The following is a 25,446-nucleotide window of genomic DNA, read 5'->3' on the forward strand; positions in this document are numbered from 1 at the left end:
TGAATCAGAGACTGGGTAGGGCTCCGAAATCCAGGGATCCCCAGCCCCCGGGTCACAGATGGGGACCACCGGGACCCTGGCGTGTTAAGAACCAGCCACAGCAGGAGGTGAGCAGCAGGCCAGTGAGCATTACCGCCTGAGCTCTGGCCTCCTGTCAGATCAGAGGCGGCATTAGATCCTCATAAGAGCAAACCCTATTGTGAACTGTGCATGCAAGGGACCTAGTCTGTGCGCTCCTTATGAGAATCTAATGCCTGATGATCTGTCACTGTCTCTCATCACCCCCAGATGGGACCGTCTAGTTGCAGGAAAACAAACTCAGAGCTCCCACTGATTCCACATTATGGTGAGTTGTATAGTTATTTCATTATATATTACAATGTAATAATAGAAATAAAGTGCACAGACTGGGCGCGGTGGCTCACGCCTGTAGTCCCAGTACTTTAAGAGGCCATGGCAGGCGGATCACGAGGTCAAGAGAATGAGATCATTCTGGCCACACGGTGAAACCCCATCTCTACAACAAATACAAAAAATACCTGGGTGTGGTGGTGTGCACCTGTAGTCCCAGTTACTCGGGAGGCTGAGGCAGAGAATTGCTTGAACCTGGGAGGCAGAGGTTGCAGTGAGCCAAGATCTTGCTACTGTACTCCAGCCTGGCAACAGAGTGAGACTCCATCAAGAAAGGAGAGGAGAGAGGAAAGGGAAGGGGATGGGGGAGGGGGAGGGAAGGGGGAGGGAGGGAGGGAAGGAGGAAAGAAAGAAAGAAAAAGAGAGAGCGAGAAAGAGAAAAGAAAGAAAGAGAAAGAAAGAGAGAGAGAGAGAGGGAGGGAGGGAAGGAAGGAAGAGCACAATAAATGTAATGCACTTGAATCATCCTGAAACAATCCCCCGGCCCCAGTTCATGGAAAAAATTGTCTTCCATAAAACCGGTCCCTGGTGCCAAAAAATTGTCTTCCACAAAACTGGACCGCTGCCACAAGCTGTATTTTAACAGGCCCTACCTGTGATTTAGATGCACTCTCCAGTTTGAGAACGACTGAGCTAGATGATCCCAAAGGGCTCCCTCATATCTAATTGTATGCCTTCTCCTTGGTCAGGGTTGCCACATGTTGAGACCCCTGGGCCTTAAAATACATTTATCTTCTTATTTTTGCTTGAGCTTGCTTGGGAGGGATTCTTTTCCTTGGAAACAAAAATATGCATTCACAGGCCAGGCTCGGTGGCTCACGCCTGTAATCCCAGCACTTTGGGAGGCCAAGGCAGGTGGATCACTTGAGGTCAGGAGTTCAAAACCAGCCTGGTCAACATGGTGAAACCCCATCTCTACTAAAAATACAAAAAATTAGCCGGGCATGGTGGCATGCACCACCTCTGGAGGCTGAGGCAAGGCAAAGGTTGCAATGAGCTGAGATTGTGCCACTTGAACCCAGAAGGCGGAGGTTGCAGTGAGCTGAGATTATGCCACTGCATTCCAGCCTGGGTGACAGAATGAAACTCAAAAAAATAATGAGTCTCAAAAAAAAAATGCACTGACCAAAACAGATGACCACACTCTCAAATGTCAAATGTGTTTGGGGACTTTATGGTGATGTGTGGAAAACTGCTGTGAAATTATTGATGGCTTTATCAAAATTTCATTTATTTGCATTTCTCTGATGGCCAGTGATGATGAGCATTTCTTCAAAATGTGGCACATATACACCATAGAATACTATGCAGCCATAAAAAATGATGAGTTCGTGTCCTTTGTAGGGACATGGATGAAACTGGAAAACATCATTCTCAGTAAACTATCGCAAGGACAAAAAACCAAACACCGCATGTTCTCACTCATAGGTGGGAATTGAACAATGAGAACTCATGGACACAGGAAGGGGAACATCACACTCCGGGGACTGTTGTGGGGTGGGGGGAGGGGGGAGGGACAGCATTAGGGGATATACCTAATGCTAAATGACGAGTTAATGGGTGCAGGAAATCAACATGGCACATGGATACATATGTAACAAACCTGCACATTGTGCACATGTACCCTAAAACCCTAAAGTATAATAAAAAAAAAAGAAACCAGAAAAAAAAAAATTTCATTTAATATTATTTTCGTGTCATCTTTTCGATTTTAAGCAAATTGAAAAGGGCCACAAAAAGTGGAATGGAAGGGGGTAGAATTGAGACTTGACTAGAAGGAAGAAGAGGGAGATGGAGAGGAAGGAAAATGAGAGAGAGGGTGTTTGCTCATCTGGTCTTGGGAACTCATAACCACCCTGCAAGCCAGTGTTCTCAATCCTGGCCTCATTGAAATCACCTGAGAAGCATTAAAGTCAGGCCATACCTCAGGCCACACCCCAGAACAATAACATCAGATTCTCTGGGGGTGGCACCTGGCAGGGATGTTATTAATCTAGAGGCGGGTTTGAGAACCACTGCTTTATCTCCTGCCACTCCAGGCATGCTCACCAGAGCAGCGGTTCCAGAATCACCCGGAAGCTTGTTGGAAGTGCAGCATCAGCTGGGCGCAATGGCTCACACCTGTAATCCCGACACTTTGGGAGGCCAAGGGAAGAAGGAGGAAGAAGAGGAAGATGGGAGTCCTGTGCCTCAACCAAGAGCTCCTGAATCAGAATCTGCATTTAAGATCCCCAGGTGATCTGTATGCATATTTAAGTTCGAGGTAGCTGTCTCTTTCTTTTCTTTTCTTTTTTCTTTTCTTTTCTTTGTTTAGATAGGGTCTTGCTCTGTCATCCAGCTGGAGTGCAAAGTCACTATCATAGCTCACTGCAGGCTGGCACTCCTGGGCTCAAGCCATCCTCCTACCTCAGCCTCCCAAGTAGCTGGCAGTATAGGCACATGGCTTTTTTTTTTTCTTTTGAGACAGAGTCTCACTCTGTCACCCAGGCTGGAGTGCAGTGGCACGATCTCAGCTCGCCACAACCTCTGCCTCCCAGGCTCAAGCAATTCTCCTGCCTTAGCCTCCTGAGTAGCTGGGATTACAGGCGCATGCCACCATGCCTGGCTAATTTTTGTATTTTTAGTAGAGACAGGGTTTCACCATATTGGCCATGCTGGTCTCAAACTGACCTCAGGTGATCTGCCCACCTTGGCCTCCCAAAGTGCTGGGATTACAGGTGTGAACCACCGTGCCCAGCCATTTTTTTGTATGTTTTGCAGAGACAAAGGTCTCATGATGTTGACCAGGCTGGTATCAAACTCCTGGCCTCAAATGATCCTCCCACCTTGGCCTCGCAAAGTGTTGGGATTACAGGCATGAGCCACCGCGCCTGGCTGAGACAGCTGTTCTGATTAAATTTTGATCTCCCCAGGGTCTGTTCCTTTGCTATTTTCTGTCTGGGCTTCAACGTTACACTTACCTCAGTATTTTAGATGCCATCTGCTGTGACTGGACTTAAATCCCAACTAGTGCTGTGTGTTTCCTCTCAAAGGCTAAGCTAGGCTGCTCTCCCCATTTCTCTGGCTAGTGAAACTGAGGCAGAGGCCTCAGGGCCTTGCACCCCAGCTGTACCTTCTGGACGCCAGCCTGGAAGCCCCTCAGGTGGCTGCACTTGATCATCTGGTGAAGCAGGACTTGAGCCACAGTGGCATCCAGCAATTCCAGGTCATTATAGAAACAAACCAGCAGCCCCAGCCTGTGTGAGAAGAGGAGGGATGGTGGTGGAGGTGTAACCGCAGAACCGGCCCATTCTGGTTCAATTTTGTGTAATAAAATGGTGAGTTGTTTTTCAGTTGCCACGGACTCCCAGGTTGAAGGTCACATAACCTGAACATCCTCAGATGAACCAAATGTGCAACCACAGGTGGAACCTAAGTGCTCAGACAGGACCGAGGAATGGGGGCTGAATTATGAAGTGGACACCACATGGCATGGTCCATGATCCAATCAGATTGAGCCCTGGCATCACCTCATGGCATGATCCAATCAGATCACACCTCCCAGCATCACCTCATAGCAAGACTCAATCAGATCAAGTCTCGTTACCCTCTGCCTGTAAAACCTGCCCCAGTCCCCAGCTCAGAGACACAGATTTGAGCACTGCCTTCTGTCTCCTTGGCAGCTGATTCACAGTAAACGTTTCTCTCTACAAAAACCTGGTGCTTCAGTGTTTGGTTTTCCATTGTGCATGGGCAAACAGACCCAGTTTGGTTCCATAACAGAGGGCTGAGAGCTGGCAGACACAACAACATCCCCTCCCCAGTCCAAACCAATGGGGTCCTGATTATATTAATAGCAGCTACCACTTATCAGGTCTTGCGCTGAGCCATTTACCTGCATTATCTCATCACAGCAACCCTACAAGGCAGGTGCTCTCATTAGCCCCATTTCACAGATGGGGAAACTGAGATTTGATTTGTCCAAGGCAAGTCGGTGGAGCTGGGACTTAAATGTAGATCCATCCACCTATGCCATCTCTCCACCTGAGATGAATAAAGGGAATAAGGAAAGAAAGGTGCCAGTAGCCACAGAAAACTCCCCATTTTCCACATTACAATCACTAAATTCTAGAGCTGATCTCACCGTGAGGGATTCTCTGAGGCAGAGATCTGTTTCTGGGATGCCTTCTGGTACCCACCCAGATGATGCAAAGATTTCAGAAGGAAAACAAAAAAGACTGGAGGAAAACTGTTAGGTGACGCAAGGCGCCAAAAGATGGCGCTGGTTCCCGGTTCTTCTTCACCCAGCACAACGTCGGCCCGCCAAATGAGACCCAATAAAAGAAGACACCTCCTACTCCTCCCTTCAGGCCCGCCCCCCATCCAATCATCAGTGCCCATATAGCCCTGGGGGCTATAAATTACTCCACCCAACAGCTCTCTCTCTCTCTCTCTCTACCCTGCACGACCTGACCTCAACCTCTCCAATAAAGATCTCTTGGCCGTACTCGGTGTGGTTTGAGTTTGCCGGCATCCCTTTCATTTGGTGCCGTGACTCGGATCGGGACTCCTCACTTTTAGTGGGATCCCGATCTCTTCTTAGACTCAACCCAAACCCCCGACCAGCCTTCACCCATTCTCCTGTTCGCCAAGCTGTTCGCCCAACACTGGCCTCGTCTCTGTAAGTCTTCGCCTCCGGGGTCTACCTCTCTAGGCAGGCAAGAGACCCCACGAAGTGCTTCGCCTCAAGCCCCTAAGGCCACAGTAGACCCCAAATAGCAAAACTGGCCCACATATCCCCTAGACAACCAAAGCAAATGGCCCACTTATGGGTCTCTTGATCCTAACATTCTCCAGAATCTCTACAATTATTGCGAGCGAACAGGAAAATGGTTAGAGATCCCATATATCCACGGCTTCTTTCTCCTACGCGACAAACCCAACCTTTGCCTCCCTTGCAAGCCACAACACCTTATGGCTGCTCTCAAGCTACCAACCTCTCCTTCCGCTCCCAACTTCGATCCAGCCGACGAACCCCCCCATACCACCACCCTCCACCTCATCTTCCGGTCACCGCTCAACCTGTAGCTGCCCAACCCCCCCACGCCCCTGACCCCTCTTCCGGTACCTCCCCCCAACCCATTGCCTTCACCCTCAACCTCTTCCTCTCCATCTTTTAGCCCTCCCACTACCCGTTCCAGGTCACACCTTCCCGTCCTTGCCCCCTTCAGGGAGGTTGCGGGGGCAGAGGGCATTGTCCGTGTCCATGTTCCTTTCTCTATGGCCAATTTGTCTCAAATTGAAAAACGCTTAGGCTCTTATACCTCTAACTCCGCCTCCTACATCAAAGAGTTTCAATATCTCCTACAAGCTTATAGTCTCACTTTCCACAATATCTACATGATCCTCTCTAACACCCTTCTCCCTGAAGAGCACCGGCGGGTCTGGGAGCAGGCCTGCACCTATGCAGATGAGGTCCATCAGACAACCCCCGCCCTACCACTAGGTGCACAGGCAGTCCCCAAACAAGAGCCTAATTGGGACTATAACACCCCAAACGGCATTGCCGCCAGAGACCACTTCGCCACCTGCCTAATAACTGGACTATGCAAGGCAGCCCAAAAGGCTGTTAATTTTGAAAAACTCCATGAAATAGTACAAGAAAAACATGAAAACCCATCTGCCTTCCTTGACCGCCTTACACGGGCGCTCCAACAATACAGCAACATAGACCCAGAGGCCCCTGATGGCAGGCAGCTCCTCATGTCTCATTTTTTTGCACAGAGCTTTCCTGACATCAGGGCCAAACTTAAAAAGTTAGACAGAGGCCCCTTTACTCCACAGACCGAGATCTTAGCAACGGCATTCAAGGTTTGTCACAACCAAGATGAGAAGGCCAGGAGGCAAAAGTACCAAATGTTGGCCCAAGCTCTCCAAGCCTCTCCTCGGTCCGCCACAGGGTCACACGGCCGTAAATCGCCCTCCGCCCACCCTCAACGTCAGCCACCTGGGCCCTGTTTTAAATGCGGTAAGGAAAGACATTGGGTCCGAGAGTGCCCAAATCCCAGGCCCCCCAGCCAGCCCTGTCCAAAGTGCCACCAGCCTGGCCATTGGGCCGTGGATTGCCCCGGTCCCTGAAGTGGGGCCGGGTCCACCCTCAGCCCAAACCCTTATCTTCTAGGACTGGCCATTGAAGACTGACGGGGCCTTGGGACTCCTTTCCCGACTCAGATCATCACTTCACAGGAGCCCAGGGTCTCTCTAACGGTGGATGGGCGTCCCGTCATCTTCCTCCTTGATACCAGGGCTACTTTCTCGGTCTTGCGAGAGTTTTGGGGTGCCACTTCCCTTTTTGGATCTCCTATAGTCGGGGTTGGAGGTCAAACCATTCGCCCCAGAGCCACTCCTCCCTTATCTTGCTCCCTCTCAGGCCACATTTTTTCTCACAGGTTCCTTGTCATGCCTCAATGCCCCCTCCCTTTATTGGGAAGGGACATCCTCTCCAAGTTCAAAACTTCAATCACCTTCCACCCTATAACCTCCTCAAACTCCACGTCCCTCATTGCTCTGGTAGCTAGTTCCATCGACCAGACTTCCGCTCCTGTTCCGCCTCCACTCCCACTATGTGTCAACCCCTTGGTTTGGGATACCACCACCCCCTCATTGGCAGAATGTACTCCCATACAAATCTTCCTTAAAAACCCACATCACTTCCCCAGCCAACCCCAATATCCTCTCCCTGTCTCCAGCCTGAAAGGATTACAACCAATTTATTTTAGACCTCTTAAAAGGGTTCCTCAGGCCAACCCATTCTCCATTTAACACCCCTATTCTAGCAGTAAAAAAACCCAATGGTACGTTCTGCCTCGTCCAAGACCTCAGACTCATTAACGAGGCTGTCAAGCCCATTCATCCCATAGTCCCCAACCCCTATACTCTCTTATCCTCTATTCCTCCTAGTGCCACACACAAACTGACACCACCTCTCTTCTCAACTTCCTTGCTGACCGAGGCTATCGAGTATCCCCCCAAAAGGTCCAGCTCTCCCTCACTCAAATCACCTGTCTAGGAGTCCTCCTTGCCCATGACTCAAAGGATGATCTCTCCCGAGGTAGCCCATCCGAGCCTGTAGAGGCCACAGTCAAGCAGCCCTTCCTGTCACTTCAACAGGCACTACTCAAAGCCCCAGCCCTACATCTTCCAGACTTACAACAACCTTTCATTCTATATGTACATGAGCACAATGGCTTGGCTCTTGGAGTCCTAGGTCAGATGCACAGACCCACCTTTGCGGCAGTTGCATACCTATCCAAACAATTCTGAGAGTGAACTTGGCCCGCAGGGAACTGAGTTTTCTCCTTTCCCTTCTCACTCACTCGTCCGGCCTGGGTTTCCTCCCTTCTCTCGCTCAAAAAATCCTGGTACCAGGTAACCCACGGCCCTCGGCCTTACAGAGGCCCATCAGTTCTTTCGTTTCAGTGACGACCGGCTTGAAGGTTCTGACTCGCAACAAGGCCATCGGCTAATAGGGGACGCCCTGTTCAGCCAGCCGCCGTATACATATACCCCTTCCTCTCTCACCATGGGAGGCTCTGCATCCCTGCCAGCCGACTAGACCCCACCGTGCGAGGGTGGGCCCCCTGCCTTTGGGCCCTGGCTGCAGCCTACCTACTACTTCAAGAGTCAAAGAAATTAACGTTTAGGGCAGCTGTTGTCATTACCTCCCCCCATCAACTCAAGGAACTCCTGACCTACAAAAGTCTACAAACCCTTCCCCCTTGCCGCGTACTGTCTCTCCTAGTTTCCTTCCTGCACGATTCCGCTGTAACTTTCCAAACATGTGCACCCCTCAATCCCGCCACCCTCCTGCCTGCCTCTCCTTAAACACGAACCCACAAACCCCTCTAAAGCCAGGCACGCCCATACCCCACAACCCTCTCAAAGTTTGCATTTCTAAAACGCCCTCCCTTCCTACTATTCCTAAGGCGTAAGCTGCCGCCCTCATGCCTGCTCCGAGCCCGCTCTTCTGGCTCTGCGCCTCTTACATCTTCTTCTACGGACCCTCCTCTGCCAACAGGCCCCCTTCACAACCCTACTACCTCTTCACCCTCAAAGAAACCTACAACGCTAACCGGAGGTCACACACCAATGTCATCAGTTACACCCGATGCTCCATCGATGCATCCTCAGTAAACCTTCCCCTCCCTAAACTCACCATAATAAATAGCGCCATTTGCTTTCCACACCAACAATCCCGCAGCACCTGTAAAACTGAATGGCCCCAAAACTATGGGTGTCCCTGGACCAGCTGTGTTATTAATTAAATCACCAAAAAAAACAGACAGACCCCATTCATATATTATTAAACACCTCTCAGGTCCCTACTTCCGATTGTTTCTTATGCGCAAACATCAACAAACCCCCTCTTGCTGCGGTTCCACTATCTAGCTCCATAAACACAAGCAACTCCTCCCCACCGACCACCGGCTTTGTAATCTCCCATATCCCCCTCCTTGCCAACCTCAGTGTCCCTATTCCTACCTGTTACAACACCAGCTACCACCCCCCATCACCCCACAATGTAACATGCAAACAAAATGTCACCCCCCTCAACTTTCCAGCTCCAGACGGCCTTTTTTTTTTTTTTTTTTTTTTGGTGTAACGGCCATTAATTCCTCTATCCCTGTCCCCTGCATACCCACCACACTAGTCCCTCAACTCACATTGCTCTCCTTCTCTGAAGGCCTTCAAGCCTATCAGTTTAATCACCCTAAACCCAACTCTCCTGAGGACCATCGGGAAAAAAAAAGCAATCTTCCTACCTATCATGCTTGGAATCTCTCTAACAACCTCTCTCATAGGCATACAGCGTATCCCAATTTTCAGACAGCCATTGAGGAAACGGCTCAGTCTCTAGCCGCCCTCCAATGACAAATCACATCTCTAGCTGGTGTCACCCTTCAAAACCGCCGCGCCGTCGACCTACTCACAGCCAAAAAAGGCGGTACTTGCATCTTCTTACAGGAGAACTGTTGTTATTACATTAATGAGTCCCAAGTAATCGAAACTAGCATTAAAAACCTACATCAGATAAAACGTAAACTAATGAATGCTAGCACTACTCCCTCCCTTTGGGAAACCCTCAAAACCCCCCTCTTAGCTTGGATCCTCGCTTTCTGTGCACTACTCCCCTGCCTCATTAAGTTTATGAAAAACCAAATCTCTTCCATATCTAACCAAACATTTAACCAGCTTCTCCTCAGAAACTACCAACCTTTAGCCACCAGCGAGGACGGGACAGATTCCACAGACGGGCTCACAACCTGCTAACCCAAGCCAGTCATGACAACCGCCAACCGATTCCACAAATTTCTAAACGATCTCCGCGCCGACAGCTGGCTCATAGCCAATCCATTGCTACCCTTCGAATGGATATTTATACCTTCGAGGAACCTTCACGGACTTCACACCCCAAGAGGTGTTTACATACGCCGCCACACTACTCGGGCTTGTTCTACTGATGGATGCCCCTAACAGTCCTCCCTTTACTCCCCCTCAGTGCCCCCACTCAGCAGGAAGTAGCCAGATGAGATACGACGCCCCTCCACCCACCTCTAAGAGAAACAAAAGGGAGGAATGTTAGGTGACGCAAGGCACCAAAAGATGGCGCTGGTTCCAGGTTCTTCTTCACCCAGCACTACGTCGGCCCGCCAAATGAGACCCAATAAAAGAAGGCACCTCCTACTCCTCCCTTCAGGCCCGCCCTCCATCCAATCATCAGTGCCCATATAGCCCTGGGGGCTATAAATTACTCCACCCAACAGCTCTCTCTCTACCCTGCGCGACCTGACCTCAACCTCTCCAATAAAGATCTCTTGGCCGTACTCGGCGTGGTTTGAGTTTGCCGGCATCCCTTTCAAAAGGGCAGAAGTAAGATTGGAACCCTAGTATAACTGAGAGCAGTGTGTCTAATCATTAAGAGCATTGTTTCAGGCCTACTGCAGTCTGAAGCCCAGCTCTGTGAGATGTTTGATCTCCACCAAGTTACTTAACTTCTCTGTGAGGCTGCTATACACAGTTCTGCAGTGCACACTCTGTACTCCTGTACTGTACAGAGACAGGGTGCCTCTCCCTCTCTGAGCCTCTAATAAATGGGAGGTTTTCTTTGTTCATCGTAGCACATCATAATAAATATGAGTGAAAGAAAGAGGATGATTGTGAAAGTTAAATGACAAGTGGTATACCAACTGATTTGCATACTTCCTGGTGGATACCAAGCACTCATTCATTAATGAATGCTCTTAGAGTTAGAATGAAGACTACCTAGTTGACCACAGTCAGCCTGGCTCCACCCTCTCAGAGCGGTATTGACATATTCAGACATGCCCACAGGAGAGCTGCCAGGTCCAGGGAAAAGATTTGAAAGTGTGTCTCACAAGGAAAAGAGATCTGCTTAACTTCGAGAAAAGAAGACTCAGGGGAAGCGAGGGCTGAGTATTAATAACAATGTTGAGAATAACTATTCACAATAGCCAAGACATGGAATCATCCTAAGTGTCCGATACGTCAGTGGATGAATGGATTTTTTTTTTAATTTGGTGGATACACAATGGAATGATCTTCAGCTTTGAAAAAGAAGGAAATTCCATCATATGGGACCCCATGGATGAACTTGGAGGATCTTATGCTAAGTGCAATAAGCCAGGCACAGAAAGACAAATACTGTATGACCTCATTTATATTATGAATCTGAAAAACAAACAAATAAACAAACGTCATACTCATGGAAGCAGAGACTTAGAATGGTTGTTACCGGGGGCTGGAGGTGGGAAGGGAGTTGGAGAGACTTGGACAAAGGATACAATGTTTCCGTTAAATAGGAAAATAGGTTCTGGAGATCTATTGTACATGCTGACTACAGTTAATAACAATGTATTATATACTCAAAAATTGCTAAGAGTAGATTCTAAGTGTTCTCACAGCAAAAAAACTGTGTGAGGTAATGATAACTTAATTAGCTTGATTTAGCCATTCCACAATGAATATGTATCTCAAAACATCATGTTGCACACCATAGATATAATTTTTATTTATCAATTTAAAAAATAAATTATAAAAGAAAAAACAGGCTGGGCACGGTGGTTCACGCCTGTAATCCCAGCACTTTGGGAGGCCGAGGCGGGCGGATCACAAGGTCAAGAGATCAAGACCATCCTGGCCAACATGGTGAAACCCTGTCTCTACTAAAAATACAAAAATTAGCTGGGCGTAGTGTCATGTGCCTGTAGTCCCAGCTACTCGGGAGGCTGAGGCAGGAGAATCACTTGAACCCAGGAGGCGGAGGTTGCAGTGAGCCAAGATTGTGCTACTGCCCTCCAGCCTGGCGACAGAGTGAGACTCCGTCTCAAAAAAATAAATAAATGAAAAGAAGAAAAAGCATTATTTATTGAACACTTACTATGTGTCAAGTGTGCAAATCCCAAAGACCGTAATGCAGTAGGCATATGTTTATCTCCCATTTTACAGACACGGAAGCAGAAGCATAGAGAGGTGATGTAAAAATAGCAAAGATCACACCATTAGTAAGCAGTAGGGCCAGGATTAAGCCACGAAGTCTGGCTTGAGGTCCCATATTCTTAATCATGAGGCTATTTTTGTGTGTGAAACCATAGAAAAATGGGACACATGCTAACAAGTGAAAATTACTAAAGGCAGGTGAAACAGATGTAATTGTTTCCTATGAGTACATTCCCTAAGAGTGGCTCATTTGAAAAACCTTAAGGTAATATGGGATGGGAGCAGTGTGGCAATAAGACCTTGAGAGACGGACAGAAGAGGATTGAATGATGGCCCAGCACAGTGGCTCACGCCTGTAATCTCAGCACTTTGGAAGTCCAAGATGGGTGGATCACTTGAGGTCAGGAGTTTGAGAACAGCCTGGCCAACATGGCGAAACCCAGTCTCCACTAAAAATACAAAAATTAGCTGGGTGTGGTGGCACACGCGCCTGTAATCCCAGCTACTTGGGAGGCTGAGGCAGGAGAATCTCTTGAACCCGGAGGTGGAGGTTGTAGTATGCTGATATTGCACCACTGCCCTCCAGCCTGGACAACAAAGTGAGACTCTGTCTCAAAAAAAAAGAGGATTGAATGGGCCAGGTGTGGTGGCTCATGCCTGTAATCCCAGCACTTTGGGAGGCCAAGGCAGGCAGACCACCTGAGGTCAGGAGTTCAAGAGGTCAGGAGTTTGAGACCAGCCTGACCAACATGGCAAAACCCCATCTCTACTAAAAACACAAAAAAATTAGCTGGGCATGGTGGCACACATCTGTAGTCCCAGCTACTCTGGAGGCTGAGGCATGAGGATTGCTTGAACTCAGGAGGTGGAGGTTACAGTGAGCCAAGATCACGTCACTGCACTCCAGCCTGGGTGACAGGACAAGACTGTGTCTCAAATAAATAAATAAATAAATAAATAAAAGTAAAAGGAGGGAGTATTGAGCTGTACTCACCACCTCTTTCCCATTGCCCACTCCCTTCCTGACACCCCTGGAATGTAGAGTTCCTGTCCCTCCTCCCCTGCTGGGAATGGTTTTAGGGAGGATCACATTACGGTCACTAAATTCTAGAGCTGATCTCATCCAGGGACTCCCCAGCTAAGAGTCTGATAACAAGCGGTTCTCAAATATGGGGACCCATGAGTTATTTCCAACACTTGACTCAACTTAAACGGAAATCACACATTCACTTTGGAACAGGACCCAGTCCTGAGTATTTAAAACGTTTCATTTCTGTGCCGAGAGCCAGAATTAGCACTTGATAAGGTTGCGTAAAATGCCTGGCACACAGGAGATGCTCAGAAAGCATTTACCCTTTCACCCTGCTTCATAACCTCTTCATAAAAAACGTTGCAGACACCTCTCCTCACATGCACAGAGAAACATGGGACTATTCAAAGAGATGCACCAGCCACCTCCCTTCCCTCCCTGGGTGTTTTGCTGCTCAGAGAATTCTGATGCTTAGATCACATCTTGGGAAAGAGCTCCAAGGCCCAGAGCCCATGCCCTTGCCTGTGGATGGTGGAGGTATTCCTCATGTTAAAGTTGGAGGAGCTGATCCTCTCCAGAAACGCCTGGGCCAGCTCAGGTGTGATGTCATAGACCGTGTCCAGCTGCTTGGTGGCGTTGTCATAGCTGATAAACAGCCCAATCTGGTTGGTGGACAAGGACGAGAATGTCAGTGAGGAGGGTGGAAGTGGCCCAGTGTGGCCCCACCCTGGTGGTCTGCACTGTGCCCCATCATGGACACTTGGATACACCTCCTGGTTCTCATTGTGATTGATGTCTTTTTTTTTTTTTTTTTTTTTTTTTTTTTTTTTTTTTTTTTTTTTTTGAGACGGAGTCTCACTCTGTCACCCAGGCTGGAGTGCAATGGCACTCAGCTCACTACAACCTCCACCTCCTGAGTTCAAGCAGTTCTCCTGCCTCAGCCTCCGGAGTAGCTGGGACTACAGGGGCCCACCACTACGCTTGGCTAATATTTGTATTTTTAGTAGAGATGGGGATTCACCATGTTGGCCAGGCTGGTCTTGAACTCTCGACATCAAGTGATCCACCCACCTCGGCCTCCCAAAGTGCTGGGATTACAGGTGTGAGCCACCGTGCCTGGCCTCATTGTCATTGATTTCTTAGTGGTCTGTAACTGCTACTTTGGTTTCCTCCTCAACCTAACTATTCTTTAGGAAATAATTATTTTTTAATATCTGTGAAACTGGGCTTTTTAAAAGCTAATCTTTGCACATTTATTTCTAGATTTGTTATATTGAGGTCAGAGAATGTGGTCCATAAACTGTCTGCTTTGAATAATCACAATTTTTTTAATAGATGAATGAGTTTATAAATGGCCCTTGGGTGATGGAAAAGAGTATGTGTTCTCTTTGTAAGACACAAAGTTTGGTGCATATATATTCAACTTATTAAATATACTATTCAGATTCCCAACATTCTTGTTCCTTTTTGGCCCACATGTCCAACGGTGCCACGTGCAAGTCTTCTACTACTATAGGACTTATATCTATTCTTCCTTGTATTTCTAGCAGATTATACATTATATATATAATTTTTGGGGGACACTGACTCACTCACTATTTTTATTTTTATTTTTATTTTTATTTTTATTTTTTTGAGATGGAGTCTCGCTCTGTCACCCAGGCTGGAGTGCAGTGGCATGATCTCAGCTCACTGCAACCTCAGCCTCCCAGGTTCAAGTGATACTCCTGCCTCAGCCTCCCGAATAGCTGGGATTACAGGCATGAGCCACCATGCCCGGCTAATTTTTGTATTTTTAGTAGAGATGGGGTTTCGCCATGTTGGCCAGGCTGGTCTCGAACACCTGACCTCACATGATCCACCTACCTCAGCCTCCCAAAGCGCTGGGAGTACAGGCGTGAGCCACCAAGCCCGGCCAAGACACGGTCTCACTCTTTTACCCAGGCGTGGGTGCAGTGGTGTGATCATGGTTTATTGCAGCCTCGACCTCCTGGGCTCAAGTGATCCTCCCACCTCAGCCTCCCAAGTAGCTGATACTATAGGCACACACCACTACGCCTGGCTAATTTTTAAATTTTTTTTGTAGAGATGAGATTTCACTATGTTGCCCAGGCTGGTCTTGCACTTCTGGGCTCAAGTGATCCTCCTGCCTTGGCCTCCCTAAGTGCTGGAATTACCGGCATGGGCCACGGCAGCCAGCACATTCTATATTTTGAGGCACTATTATGCTGTGCTCAAAGGGTCTCATAAAGTTGTCTCTCCTTTGTGGATTGTACTCTTTGTCCATATAAAATTCCTTTTTAGGCTGGGTGCGGTGGCTCACACCTGTAATGCCAGCACTTTGGGAGGTTGAGGCAAGGCAGATCACCTGAGGTCAAGAGTTCAAGACCAGCCTGGCCAACATGGTGAAACCTCGTCTCTACTAAAAATGCAAAAATTAGCCAAGTGTGGTGGCACGTGCCTGTAATCCCAGCTACTCAAGAGGCTGAGGCAGGAGAATCAATTGAATCTGGGAGAAGGAGGTTGCAGTGAGCCAAGATCACGCCACTGCACTTTAGCCTGGATGACAGAACGAGACTCCGTCTCATAAATAAACAAATAAAAATAAAATAAAATAAAACAAAATTCCCTTTTAGCAATGTTATTCTTGACTTCTCTCTTCTCTATATTTTTAGAGAATAAAAAGTTGCAAATGAGTGTTTGATCTTAGAAATTTCCTCTAGGGGGCCCAGCTTTCTAAGAATTTAAGCTGTTACCTACTCAAAGCAACTCCACATTGAGAGAGTAAATAGCAGTGGGGTGGGGGGTTAATTCTAGGACTGTGGGTTAAAAAAATCGGAAGACACTTGAAATACTCCCAGCCCCCTAGGTAAAAGAGAGAAACCTCGTTCTGCCTCTGGTTTCATAATAAGCAGACATTGCTGGGTCAATGGGTCCTTGAACACGCCAGTCATTTGATGCAAACACCTCTCACTAGCCAGAAGAGTCAGGGCACATATCATTTAAAAAAAAAAAGAAGAAGAAGAAAAGGAAGAAGAAGGAGAAGAAGAAGGAGGAGGAGGAGGAGGAGGAGGAAGAGGAAGAAGAAAAATTGGAAGCAAGGCCCACAGTCTCTTCATGAATCCCTTTGTGTTGGCAGCATTCTTCGGAGACCGCATTCAAGAATCATGATGCCCAAGAGATTTTAGTGTCATTGGGTCAACATCAAAAGCAGAGGGACAGGTTAACTAGTGAATTAAGTAACCCTAGAATGTATATTTCTCCACTGTAAACTCTAGAATTAAAATCTAACCATTGCTCATGCTCAAGTAGCTATTAACAGAAGTAGCTATAAATAGAAGTAGCTATTAATCCATTTTGCTTCTGCTTTGAGTTCATGCTCCCAAGGACGGGAAACTTTATATCTTTTGTCTTTGGCCTTCTCCAGTACAAAAATACCCTTAAATGATTTTTGGTTCATAGCCAACAATCCCTTTAAATCATGTTTGCTCACATCAGAGATATGATCTTAATTGTCCACAATTCTTTTTCTTTTCTTAGCCCTTCCACACTAAAACAATCCCACGACTGCCCACTTGAAACTTTGTTCCAATAGTTTTTTTCAGAGGCCCAAGCTCTATTGGGCTGAGGAGGGTATACAATTTCCAAGGCACCTTGACTGGCTGGATGAACATTAGAGTTTGGAAATACACCTTACCCCAAGTGTATTAGTAATGGTGACATATAAATGTACTTTTCCAACTTACTTCTATAGGACTAATTTTCATAATTTCTTCAAATGATAGGTGAACCATGTATCTGCCCAAAACCCATAAGTGTTCCGCACTGACCCATGAAGCAGAGTCATCTACAAAAAATAAAGAAATGAATAAATGAGTACATAAATAAATAAAAGCCTTTACACTGGTATGTGATAGTCAACAGCATCTTTGTTGTCAAGACCTCCTTCTTGCATTTATTAATTCGTTATTTTGTTTTTTGGGGTTTTTTGAGATGGAATCTCGCTCTGTTGCCTAGGTTGGAGTGCAGTGGTGTGATCTCAGCTCATTGCAACCTCCGCCTCCCGGTTCAAGTGATTCTCCAGCCTCAGTCTCCCAAGTAGCTGGGATTACAGGCACCCACCACCATGCCCGGCTAATTTTTGTATTTTTAGTAGAGACAGGGTTTCACCATGTTGGCCAGGCTGGTCTCAAACTCCTGACCTCAGGTGATCTGCCCGCCTCCGCCTCCCCAAGTGCTGGGATTACAGGTATGAGCCACCATGCCCAGCCACATTAATTTATTATTAACTCATTCAACAACCATATACATAGGGCCTACCTGTGAGATCACACGTAGGATGTGACCACAGATTCGCACCACCTCAGAGCTTGTTACTCAATAGTGTGGTCTTTGGAATTGCAACATCAGTGTCACCTGGCCACTTGTTAGAAATGCGGATTATTCTTTCTGGCCAGACACCTGTAATCTCAGCACTTTGGAGGATTGTTTGAGGCCAGGAGTTTGAGACCAGCCTGAGCAATATATCAAGACCCTCATCGCTACAAAAAAAAAAAAGCCAGCTGCAGTGACATGCACCTGTAGTCCCAGCTACTCAGGAAACTGAGAAGGGAGGATTGCTTGAAACCAGGAATTTGAGGCTACAGTGAGCTATGCGCTCACTCTACTGCACTCCAGCCTGGGCAACAGAGTGAGACCTTGTCTCTTTAAAAAAAATAATAACAATTAAAAATAAATAAGAAATGCAGATTATTTTTAATACTTAAAACCCACAAAATGTAGTTTTATTTTTTCATTCAATTGGTTACTAAATAATCTGGAAACATGAGGCCAGGTGTGGTGGCTAACACTTGTAATCATGAAATCCCATCTCTACAAAAATACAAAGAAAAATTAGCCGGATGTAGTGGCGCCTGTAATCCCAGCTACTTGGGAGGCTGAGGCAGGAGAATCTCTTGAGCCCAGGAGGTGCAGGTTGCAGTGAGCTGGGATCACATCACTGCATTCCAGCCTGGGCGACAGAGCGAGACTCTGTCTAATAATAATAATAATCTGGCAACATGAAATATGTTTGACTCTCTTGCATCACTACCACTAATAATGATCATCCTCACTGATTATCACCATGTTACTATACTTGAACCAAAGCAAACTACTTGTACCTCCCCAGACGTTCTCCAAATCTTGGCTGGCCTTGGCCCTACTCACCACCTACAATGCTTTTCCTTTACCCTTCTGCATCCAAATCCTACTTTAAGATCAAGCTCAAATTTTCCTCTCCCTTAAAGCCTTCTCTTATCTCCTTCATGAGAAGTACTTTCTCCCTCCACTGAATTCCCAGAGGACTCTCTCTGACACCCTGTTCTGGCTTTTGAAATTCCCCATCACTGAGATGTCAGTGGAATTTTAAAAACCATCAAGTCAGCCAGGTGCAGTGGCTCACGCCTGTAATCCCAGAACTTTGTGAGACCGAGGCAGGTAGAACACAAGGTCAGGAGATCGAGACCATACTGGTCAACGTGGCAAAACCCCATCTTTACTAAAACTACAAAAATTAGCCAGGTGTGATAGCGCACGCCTGTAGTCCCAGCTACTCAGGAAGCTGAGGCAGGAGAATCGCTTGAACCCGGGAGGCAGAAGTTGCAGTGAGCTGAGATCGTACCACTGCACTCCAGCCTGAGTGACAGAGCTAGACTCCATCTCAGAAAAAAAAAAAAAGTATATATATATTTATATATATATATATATCAAGTCTAGGATCAGACTTCAAGTTTCACTGAGCTGGAAGTGGCTGCCAATGCTCCCCAGTTCTTTAGCAAAAGACATTTACACACAACGACATTGTATTGGAGGCATTTGGGGAAAATGAAAGAAGTGGGGAGCATTTACAGGGTGCAGTGACTCTAACACCAAGAGCTATTTGCAGAAGCCGTGGGCAATGACAGATGCCCAAAAGAGATGGAGAAATCAACTTTTATATAGACTGATTCACAAGAAAATATGGAGTGCCTCCCCCAAACCAGGAATCAAAGATGTTGGGGTGACACAGGCAGACTCCTAAGATCCTCTAGATGGGGACCCTGAACATTTGCCTTGCCTATATAGAGGGCTGGAAAATTTTGAGGCTAGAACCACACATTCACAAAGAACCAAGCTTAGTTGTTTATTTTTTAACTCATTACTAAGCATAAACTGTATTTCCACAGATCAATCATCCCCAAGCTTGGGATTTTTTTTTCCTCTGTTGTCCAGGCTGGAGTGCAGTGGGATGATCATAGCTCACTGAAGCCTCAAACTCCTGCCTCAGCCTCCCTAGTAGCTAGGACTACAGGCACACATCACCACATCAGGCTAATCTTTTAATTTTTTTGTATAGAGAGGGGTCTCACAACATTGCCCAGGCTGGCCTTGAACTCCTGGCTTCAAGCAATCCTCCTTCCTCAGCCTTCCAAAATGCTAGGATTACAGGTGTTTAAGTGACCACGCCTGGCCAGCAAGGTTGGGATATTTTTGACAGCCAACGTATTTCCAGTTCCCTCAAGGGCCTTCATGAAAAAAAAATTTAAGTCCAAACAATTAATTTTAACTTGCTGTAGTTTAATAATGAAGCACACCGTGTAAGAATTTTAGAAGGCAAGTCTGTGCCTAATTAAACTCTGGCAATAAAGGCAGAGAAGTCTGAAGGTTGAGTGGCTTTCTGACGGTTACCCAGTGTGAGACTCTGATTCCTGGAGACCACAATTATGCACTAGGCAGAGGGAATTCTACTATGCATTTGAGACTTTGATTATGATGTTGTTTAATGTACATTATGCACAAATCTCAGAGCTGAATTCCAGGAAAAGATTGATTGGCATTCCCCATCCTCCAGCCCCATCTGCTTTCCTTATGTTTTCTCCACTCCGAGCTCATTCCCATCTCAGGGCCTTTGTATTTCCCGGGATCTCTCTCTGGGATGCCCTTTCTCCAGAGCCTTACATGCCTGGTTCCATCTCTTCATTTTGATCTTGATTAAATGTCACCCACTTGAGAGGTCTTCCCTGATTCCTTAGTCCAAGAGTTGGCAAACTGCAATCCATGGGGCAAACTCAGCCCACCACCTGTTTTTATACAGCCCGTGAGCCAAAAGTGGTTTTTACATTTATTATTTTGGACTTTTTTTTAGAGACAAGGTCTCACTCTGTCATCCAGGCTGGAGTCCAGTGGCGCCATCACGGCTCACTGCAGCCTCAAACTCCTAGGTTCAAGGGATCCTCCCCGCCTCAGCCTCCAGATAGCTGGGACTACAGGCATGTACCAGGACACCGGCTATTTTTTAAAAATTTTTTTAAGAAATGGGGTCTTGCTATGTTGCCCAGGCTGGTCTTGAACTTTTGGCTTCAAGCAATCCTCCTGCCTGGGACTCCCAAAGTGCTGGGATTACAAGCATGAGCCACTGCACCCTGCCTGCTTTTTACCTTTTTTAATAGCTGAAAGGAAAATCAAAAGAAGAATCCTATTTGGTGACACATGAAAATTATGCAAATTTCAAATTTCAGCATCCATTAATAAAGCTTTACTGGGACACAGGCATGCTCATTCATCTATTGTCTACAGCTGTTTTCAAGCTGCAATGTCAGAGCTGAATAGTTGAGGCAGAGATGGTAGGCTTACAAAGCCTAAAATATTCACCTGGTCCTTTACAGAAAACTTTTGCCAAGCGCTCTTGTAGTCTAAAGTGCCTGTAATAATCCTTTCTGGCTGGGTGCAGTGGCACATGCCTGTAATCCCAGCACTTTGGGAGGCAAGCCGGGTGGATCATTTGAGGTCAGGAGTTCGAGACCAGCCTGGCCAACATGGAGGAATCACGTCTCTACTAAAAATACAAAAATTAGCTGGCCATGGTGGCTAATTATAATCTCAGCTATTCGGGAGCTGAGACAAGAGAATCACTTGAACCCGGGAGGCAGAGGTTGCAGTGAGCTGAGATTGTGCCACTGCACTCCAGCCTGGGGGACAGAGAAGATTCCGTCTCAACAAACTATTTTATTTTCTTCATAGCAGCTACAAGTATCTAAATTTCTAAGTTCTCTCTCTCTCTCTTTATTTACTTACATGTTTAAATAAATTTTCTCCACCAACCCTCCCACAATAAAACAACAGGGCCGTAAGAGAGAGACTTTGTTTCCTTCTCTATCTTCAGCTATTGATACATAATGGGCTTTTAAAAAGTTTATTCTGTTTATATTACTGACATTAAAGTTTTAACAAATTGAAGCTATCTGAGAAATTGTTTGTATTGCTAATCTATATAGCCATTCTTTTCTATCTCTGTTTTGTTTTGTTTGTTTGTTTGTTTTGAGACAGGGTCTCACTCCATCGCTCAGGCTGGAGTGCAGTGGCACAATCCCAGCTCACTGCAACTTCTGCCTCCCAGGTTCAAGCGATTCTCCCACCTCAGCCTCCTGAGTAGCTGGGACCACAGGTGCACGCCACCACACCTGGCTTTTTTTTTTTTTTTTTTTGTATTTTTTTGGTAAAGACAGAGTTTCACCATGTTGGCCAGGCTGGTCTCAAACTCCTAACCTCAAGTGATCTGCCCATCTCAGCCTCCCAAAGTGCTGGGATTACAGGTGTGAGCCACCACACTCGGCCCCAATTTTCTTTTCTTTTCTCTTCTTTTCTTTTCTTTTATTTATTTATTTTTTTTTTTGAGACAGAGTCTTTCTCTGTCACCCAAGATGTAGTGCAATTGTGTGATCTTAGCTCACTGCAACCTCTGCCTCCTGGGTTCAAGCGATTCTCCTGCCTCAGCCTCCCAAGTAGCTGGGATTACAGACATGCACCACCATGCCAGGCTAATTTTTTGTATTTTCAGTAGAGAAGGGGGGGTCACCATGTTGGCCAGGGTGGTCTCGAACTCCTGACCTCAGTTGATCTGCCTGCCTCAGCCTCCCAAAGTTCCGGGATTGCAGGCATGAGCCACCGTGCCCGACCCACCTGGCCCCATTTTTAAGTGTACAGTTGAGCAGTAGTAAGTACATTCACATTCACATTATTGTGCAACCATCACCACCAGCCATATCCAGAATTTTTTGCACCTTGCAAAATTGAAACTCTACCACCATTCTAATTTCTGTCTCTATGAATTTGATTGCTCTAGGACACAAGGAGGCTTTTAATAAACATCCATCAAATAAATAAATCCTGACCTATCTGCTTTGGTTGCCAGAACGTTCAGAGTTAAATTTCTGTGCTTTATTGCCTAGATTTCCTAACAAAATTCTCATCTCTCTCTCTCTCTCTCTCTCCTTTTTTTTTTTTTTTTTTTGAGACGGAGTCTCGCTCTGTCACCCAGGCCGGAGTGCAGTGGTGCAATCTCAGCTCACTGCAATCTCTGCCTCCCCGGTTGAAGCAATTCTCCTGCCTCAGCCTCCTGAGTAGCTGGGATTACAGGTGCCCGCCACCACGACCGGTTAATTTTTGTATTTTTAGTAGAGATGGGGTTTCACCATGTTGGCCAGGCTGGTCTCAAACTCCTGACTTCGGGCAATCCTCCCACCTCGGCCTCCCAAAGTGCTGGGATTACAGGTGTGAGCCACCGTGCCCAGCCTCTTCTCTCATTTTAATATAGATTTTTTTTATACAGATTTTGAACTTGTAACTCTACTCAAGGTTCACATTGAATCTAAATTACCATCATTATTTATATTCCACTGAAAAACTACGACACAACATGGATTGTGAAATACGAACACATCGTTATTTCAGAGACTTCCACATGTGCGAATTGCATTGACAAAATGGGGTATGTGTTTTACTCCATAAGCCACATCAAACTGTTTTTCGAAGTGGTGGGAGGTGGTAAAAATCAGAAGAGAACAACATCAAATCCATGTTTTCGGAGATGAAGCACCTCTTTTGAAGATATTCTTCCCCCAAAAGTGACCCCACCTCCAAGTACAGGCTCACCAGTGGCATTGGAGGATGTCTTCAATATTCCAGTCATCCAGGAATAGAGAGCTCTCTGGGAATGAGCCGAGGTTTTGTCGTAGAGATCTTTGAACACTGCAGATCTAAATGACACAAACACAGGCATCAATTAATAACAAGCAGGTGGAGGTTGCTTTAAAGAGGGAGTCACAACAGCAAATGTGACCCAAAGCTGTCTTGTGTTAAAACTCTTCCCTCTCCTGGATGTGGAGAAATAAGAACGCTTTTACACTGTTGATTGGAGTGTAAATTGATTCAACAATTGTGGAAGACAGTGTGGCGATTCCTCAAGGATCTAGAACTAGAATTACCATTTGACCCAGCAATCCCATTACTGGGTATGTACCCAAAGGATTATAAACCATGCTACTATAAAGACACATGCACACGTATGTTTATTGCGGCACTATTCACAATAGCAAAGACTTGAAACCAACCCAAATGGATTAAGAAAATGTGGCACATATACACCATGGAATACTATGCAGCCATAAAAAAGGATGAGTTCATGTCCTTTGCAGGGACATGAATGAAGCTGGAAACCATCATTCTCAGCAAACTATCACAAGGACAAAAAACCAAACACCGCATGTTCTCACTCATAGGTGGGAATTGAACAATGAGATCACTTGGGCACAGGAAGGGGAACATCACACACCAGGGCCTGTCAGAGGGTGGGGGGAAGGGGAAGGGATAGCATTAGGAGACATACCTAATGTAAATGATGAGTTGATGGGTGCAGCAAACCAACATGGCACGTGTATACCTATACATCAAACCTGCGCATTGTGCACATGTACCCTAGAACTTAAAGTATATTAAAAAAAATAAACCTTCCCTTTCCTGAATGTAAATTAGTTCAACCATTGTGGAAGACAGTGTAGCGATTCCTCAAAGATCTAGAACTAGAAATACCATTTGACCCAGCAATCCCATTACCGGGTATATACCCAAAAAAATATAAATCATTCTGTCACAAAGATAAATGCACACATGTTCATTGCAGCACTATTCATAACAGTAAAGACATGCAGTCAACCCAAATGCCCATCAATAATAGACTGGATAAAGAAAATGTGGTACATATATACCATGGAATACTATGCAGCCATAAAAATGAACAAGATTATGTCTTTTGCAGGGACATGAATGGACCTGGAAGCCATTATCCTCAGCAAACTAATGCAGGAACAGAAAATGAAACACCCCATGTTCTCACAAGTGGAAGCTGAACAATGAGATCACATGGACACAGGGAGGGGAACAACACACACTGGGGCCTGTTAGGGAGTGGGATGGGAGAAGGGAGAGTATTAGGAAAAATATCTAATGCATGCTGGGCTTAATACCTAGGTGATGGGTTGATAGGTGCAGTAAACCATCATGGCACACGTTTACCTATGTAACAAACCTGCGCATCCTGCACGTGTACCCCAGAACTTAAAAATAAAAAATACCCCCCCACACTCCTTAGCTATATGTAACTATTTTTCCCATTTTCCTCTTTCCCTTCACAGCTAAACACCTTCCAAAGAATATTCCATATATATTGTCTCCACTTCCTCACCTCTTGGTCCTTTTTTGGGGAAGTGGGGGACAGCTCTTTTGAGATATAATTCACACACCTTACAATGCACCAATTTAAAGTACACAATTGGGCCGGGTGCAGTGGCTCAGACCTGTAATCCCAGCACTTTGGGAGGCCAAGGCAGGCAGAGCACCTGAGGTCAGGAGTTTGAGACCAACCTGACCAATATGATGAAACTCTGTCTTTACTAAAAATACAAAAAGTAGCCAGGCATGGTGGCATGCACCTGTAATCCCAGCTACTTGGGAGGCTGAGACGGGAGAATCACTTGAACCTGGGAGGCAGAGGTTGCAGTGAGCCAAGATGGCTCAATTGCATTCCAGCCTGGGCAACAAGAGTGAAACTCCATCTCAAAAAAATAATAAAATAAATAAAGTACACAATTCAGTGGTTTTCAGCATATAAGATAAAGAGCCAAAGATGTTCCTGATGGCATCATTTGAGTCTCTGGATCCAGCTGTGTCTGAAGTCAGTCCTACACCTAAAACTATTCAATTACATATTCCAATAATTCTCTTTTTGCTTCAAGCCAGTTTGAATGGGTTTTTCTGCCACTTGGGTTTACTGCTTACTCAGGTGAGCAGTAACCAATAAACTCTCTCTCCCAATGATGTTCTCTTCCACAACCTGAATGAACGGAGGAGGGAGGAGATGCTGAATTTAAAAGGAATAGTGTAATAGCCTGCAGAGCAAAAGGGTTTCATGTATATACATCTTAGTGAAAAAACTGACAACCTAGAGAAACGATGAGGTCAGCATACTATTTCCCCTACTGTCCTTTGGCTGCAAAAGATAAAACGAATCTCCCACATTGTTATCATCATATTGGTCTTTTCCTTCTTCTAAATCATTTTTAGATTTAGAAAGAGTGTTTTACGGCCATAAAGTGCTATGATTAGTAAAAGGAGGGAGTTGGCGGTGGTTGCAATGCCTATGGCCCTTCAAGTCC

The 25,446-nt window shown here is 46.1% G+C and overlaps 1 protein-coding gene across 3 annotated transcripts in view; it reads right to left on the minus strand.

Annotated features, from left to right (window-relative positions):
* Positions 1–25,446, minus strand: part of OTOA (otoancorin) — a 103,734-nt gene that overhangs the window by 52,681 nt on the left and 25,607 nt on the right. For all 3 annotated transcript variants that reach the window (XM_055232640.1, XM_063612065.1, XM_055232641.1), the window contains 4 exons: positions 22,889–22,992; positions 16,684–16,784; positions 13,460–13,599; positions 3,524–3,647 (listed from right to left, as the gene is read on the minus strand). In XM_055232640.1, the coding sequence (XP_055088615.1) occupies positions 3,524–3,647; positions 13,460–13,599; positions 16,684–16,784; positions 22,889–22,992 (469 nt within the window). The remainder of the gene's footprint in view (positions 1–3,523; positions 3,648–13,459; positions 13,600–16,683; positions 16,785–22,888; positions 22,993–25,446) is intronic.

Source organism: Symphalangus syndactylus, chromosome 11 (genome assembly GCF_028878055.3).
Source record: "Symphalangus syndactylus isolate Jambi chromosome 11, NHGRI_mSymSyn1-v2.1_pri, whole genome shotgun sequence".
NCBI classification, from domain to species: domain Eukaryota; kingdom Metazoa; phylum Chordata; class Mammalia; order Primates; family Hylobatidae; genus Symphalangus; species Symphalangus syndactylus.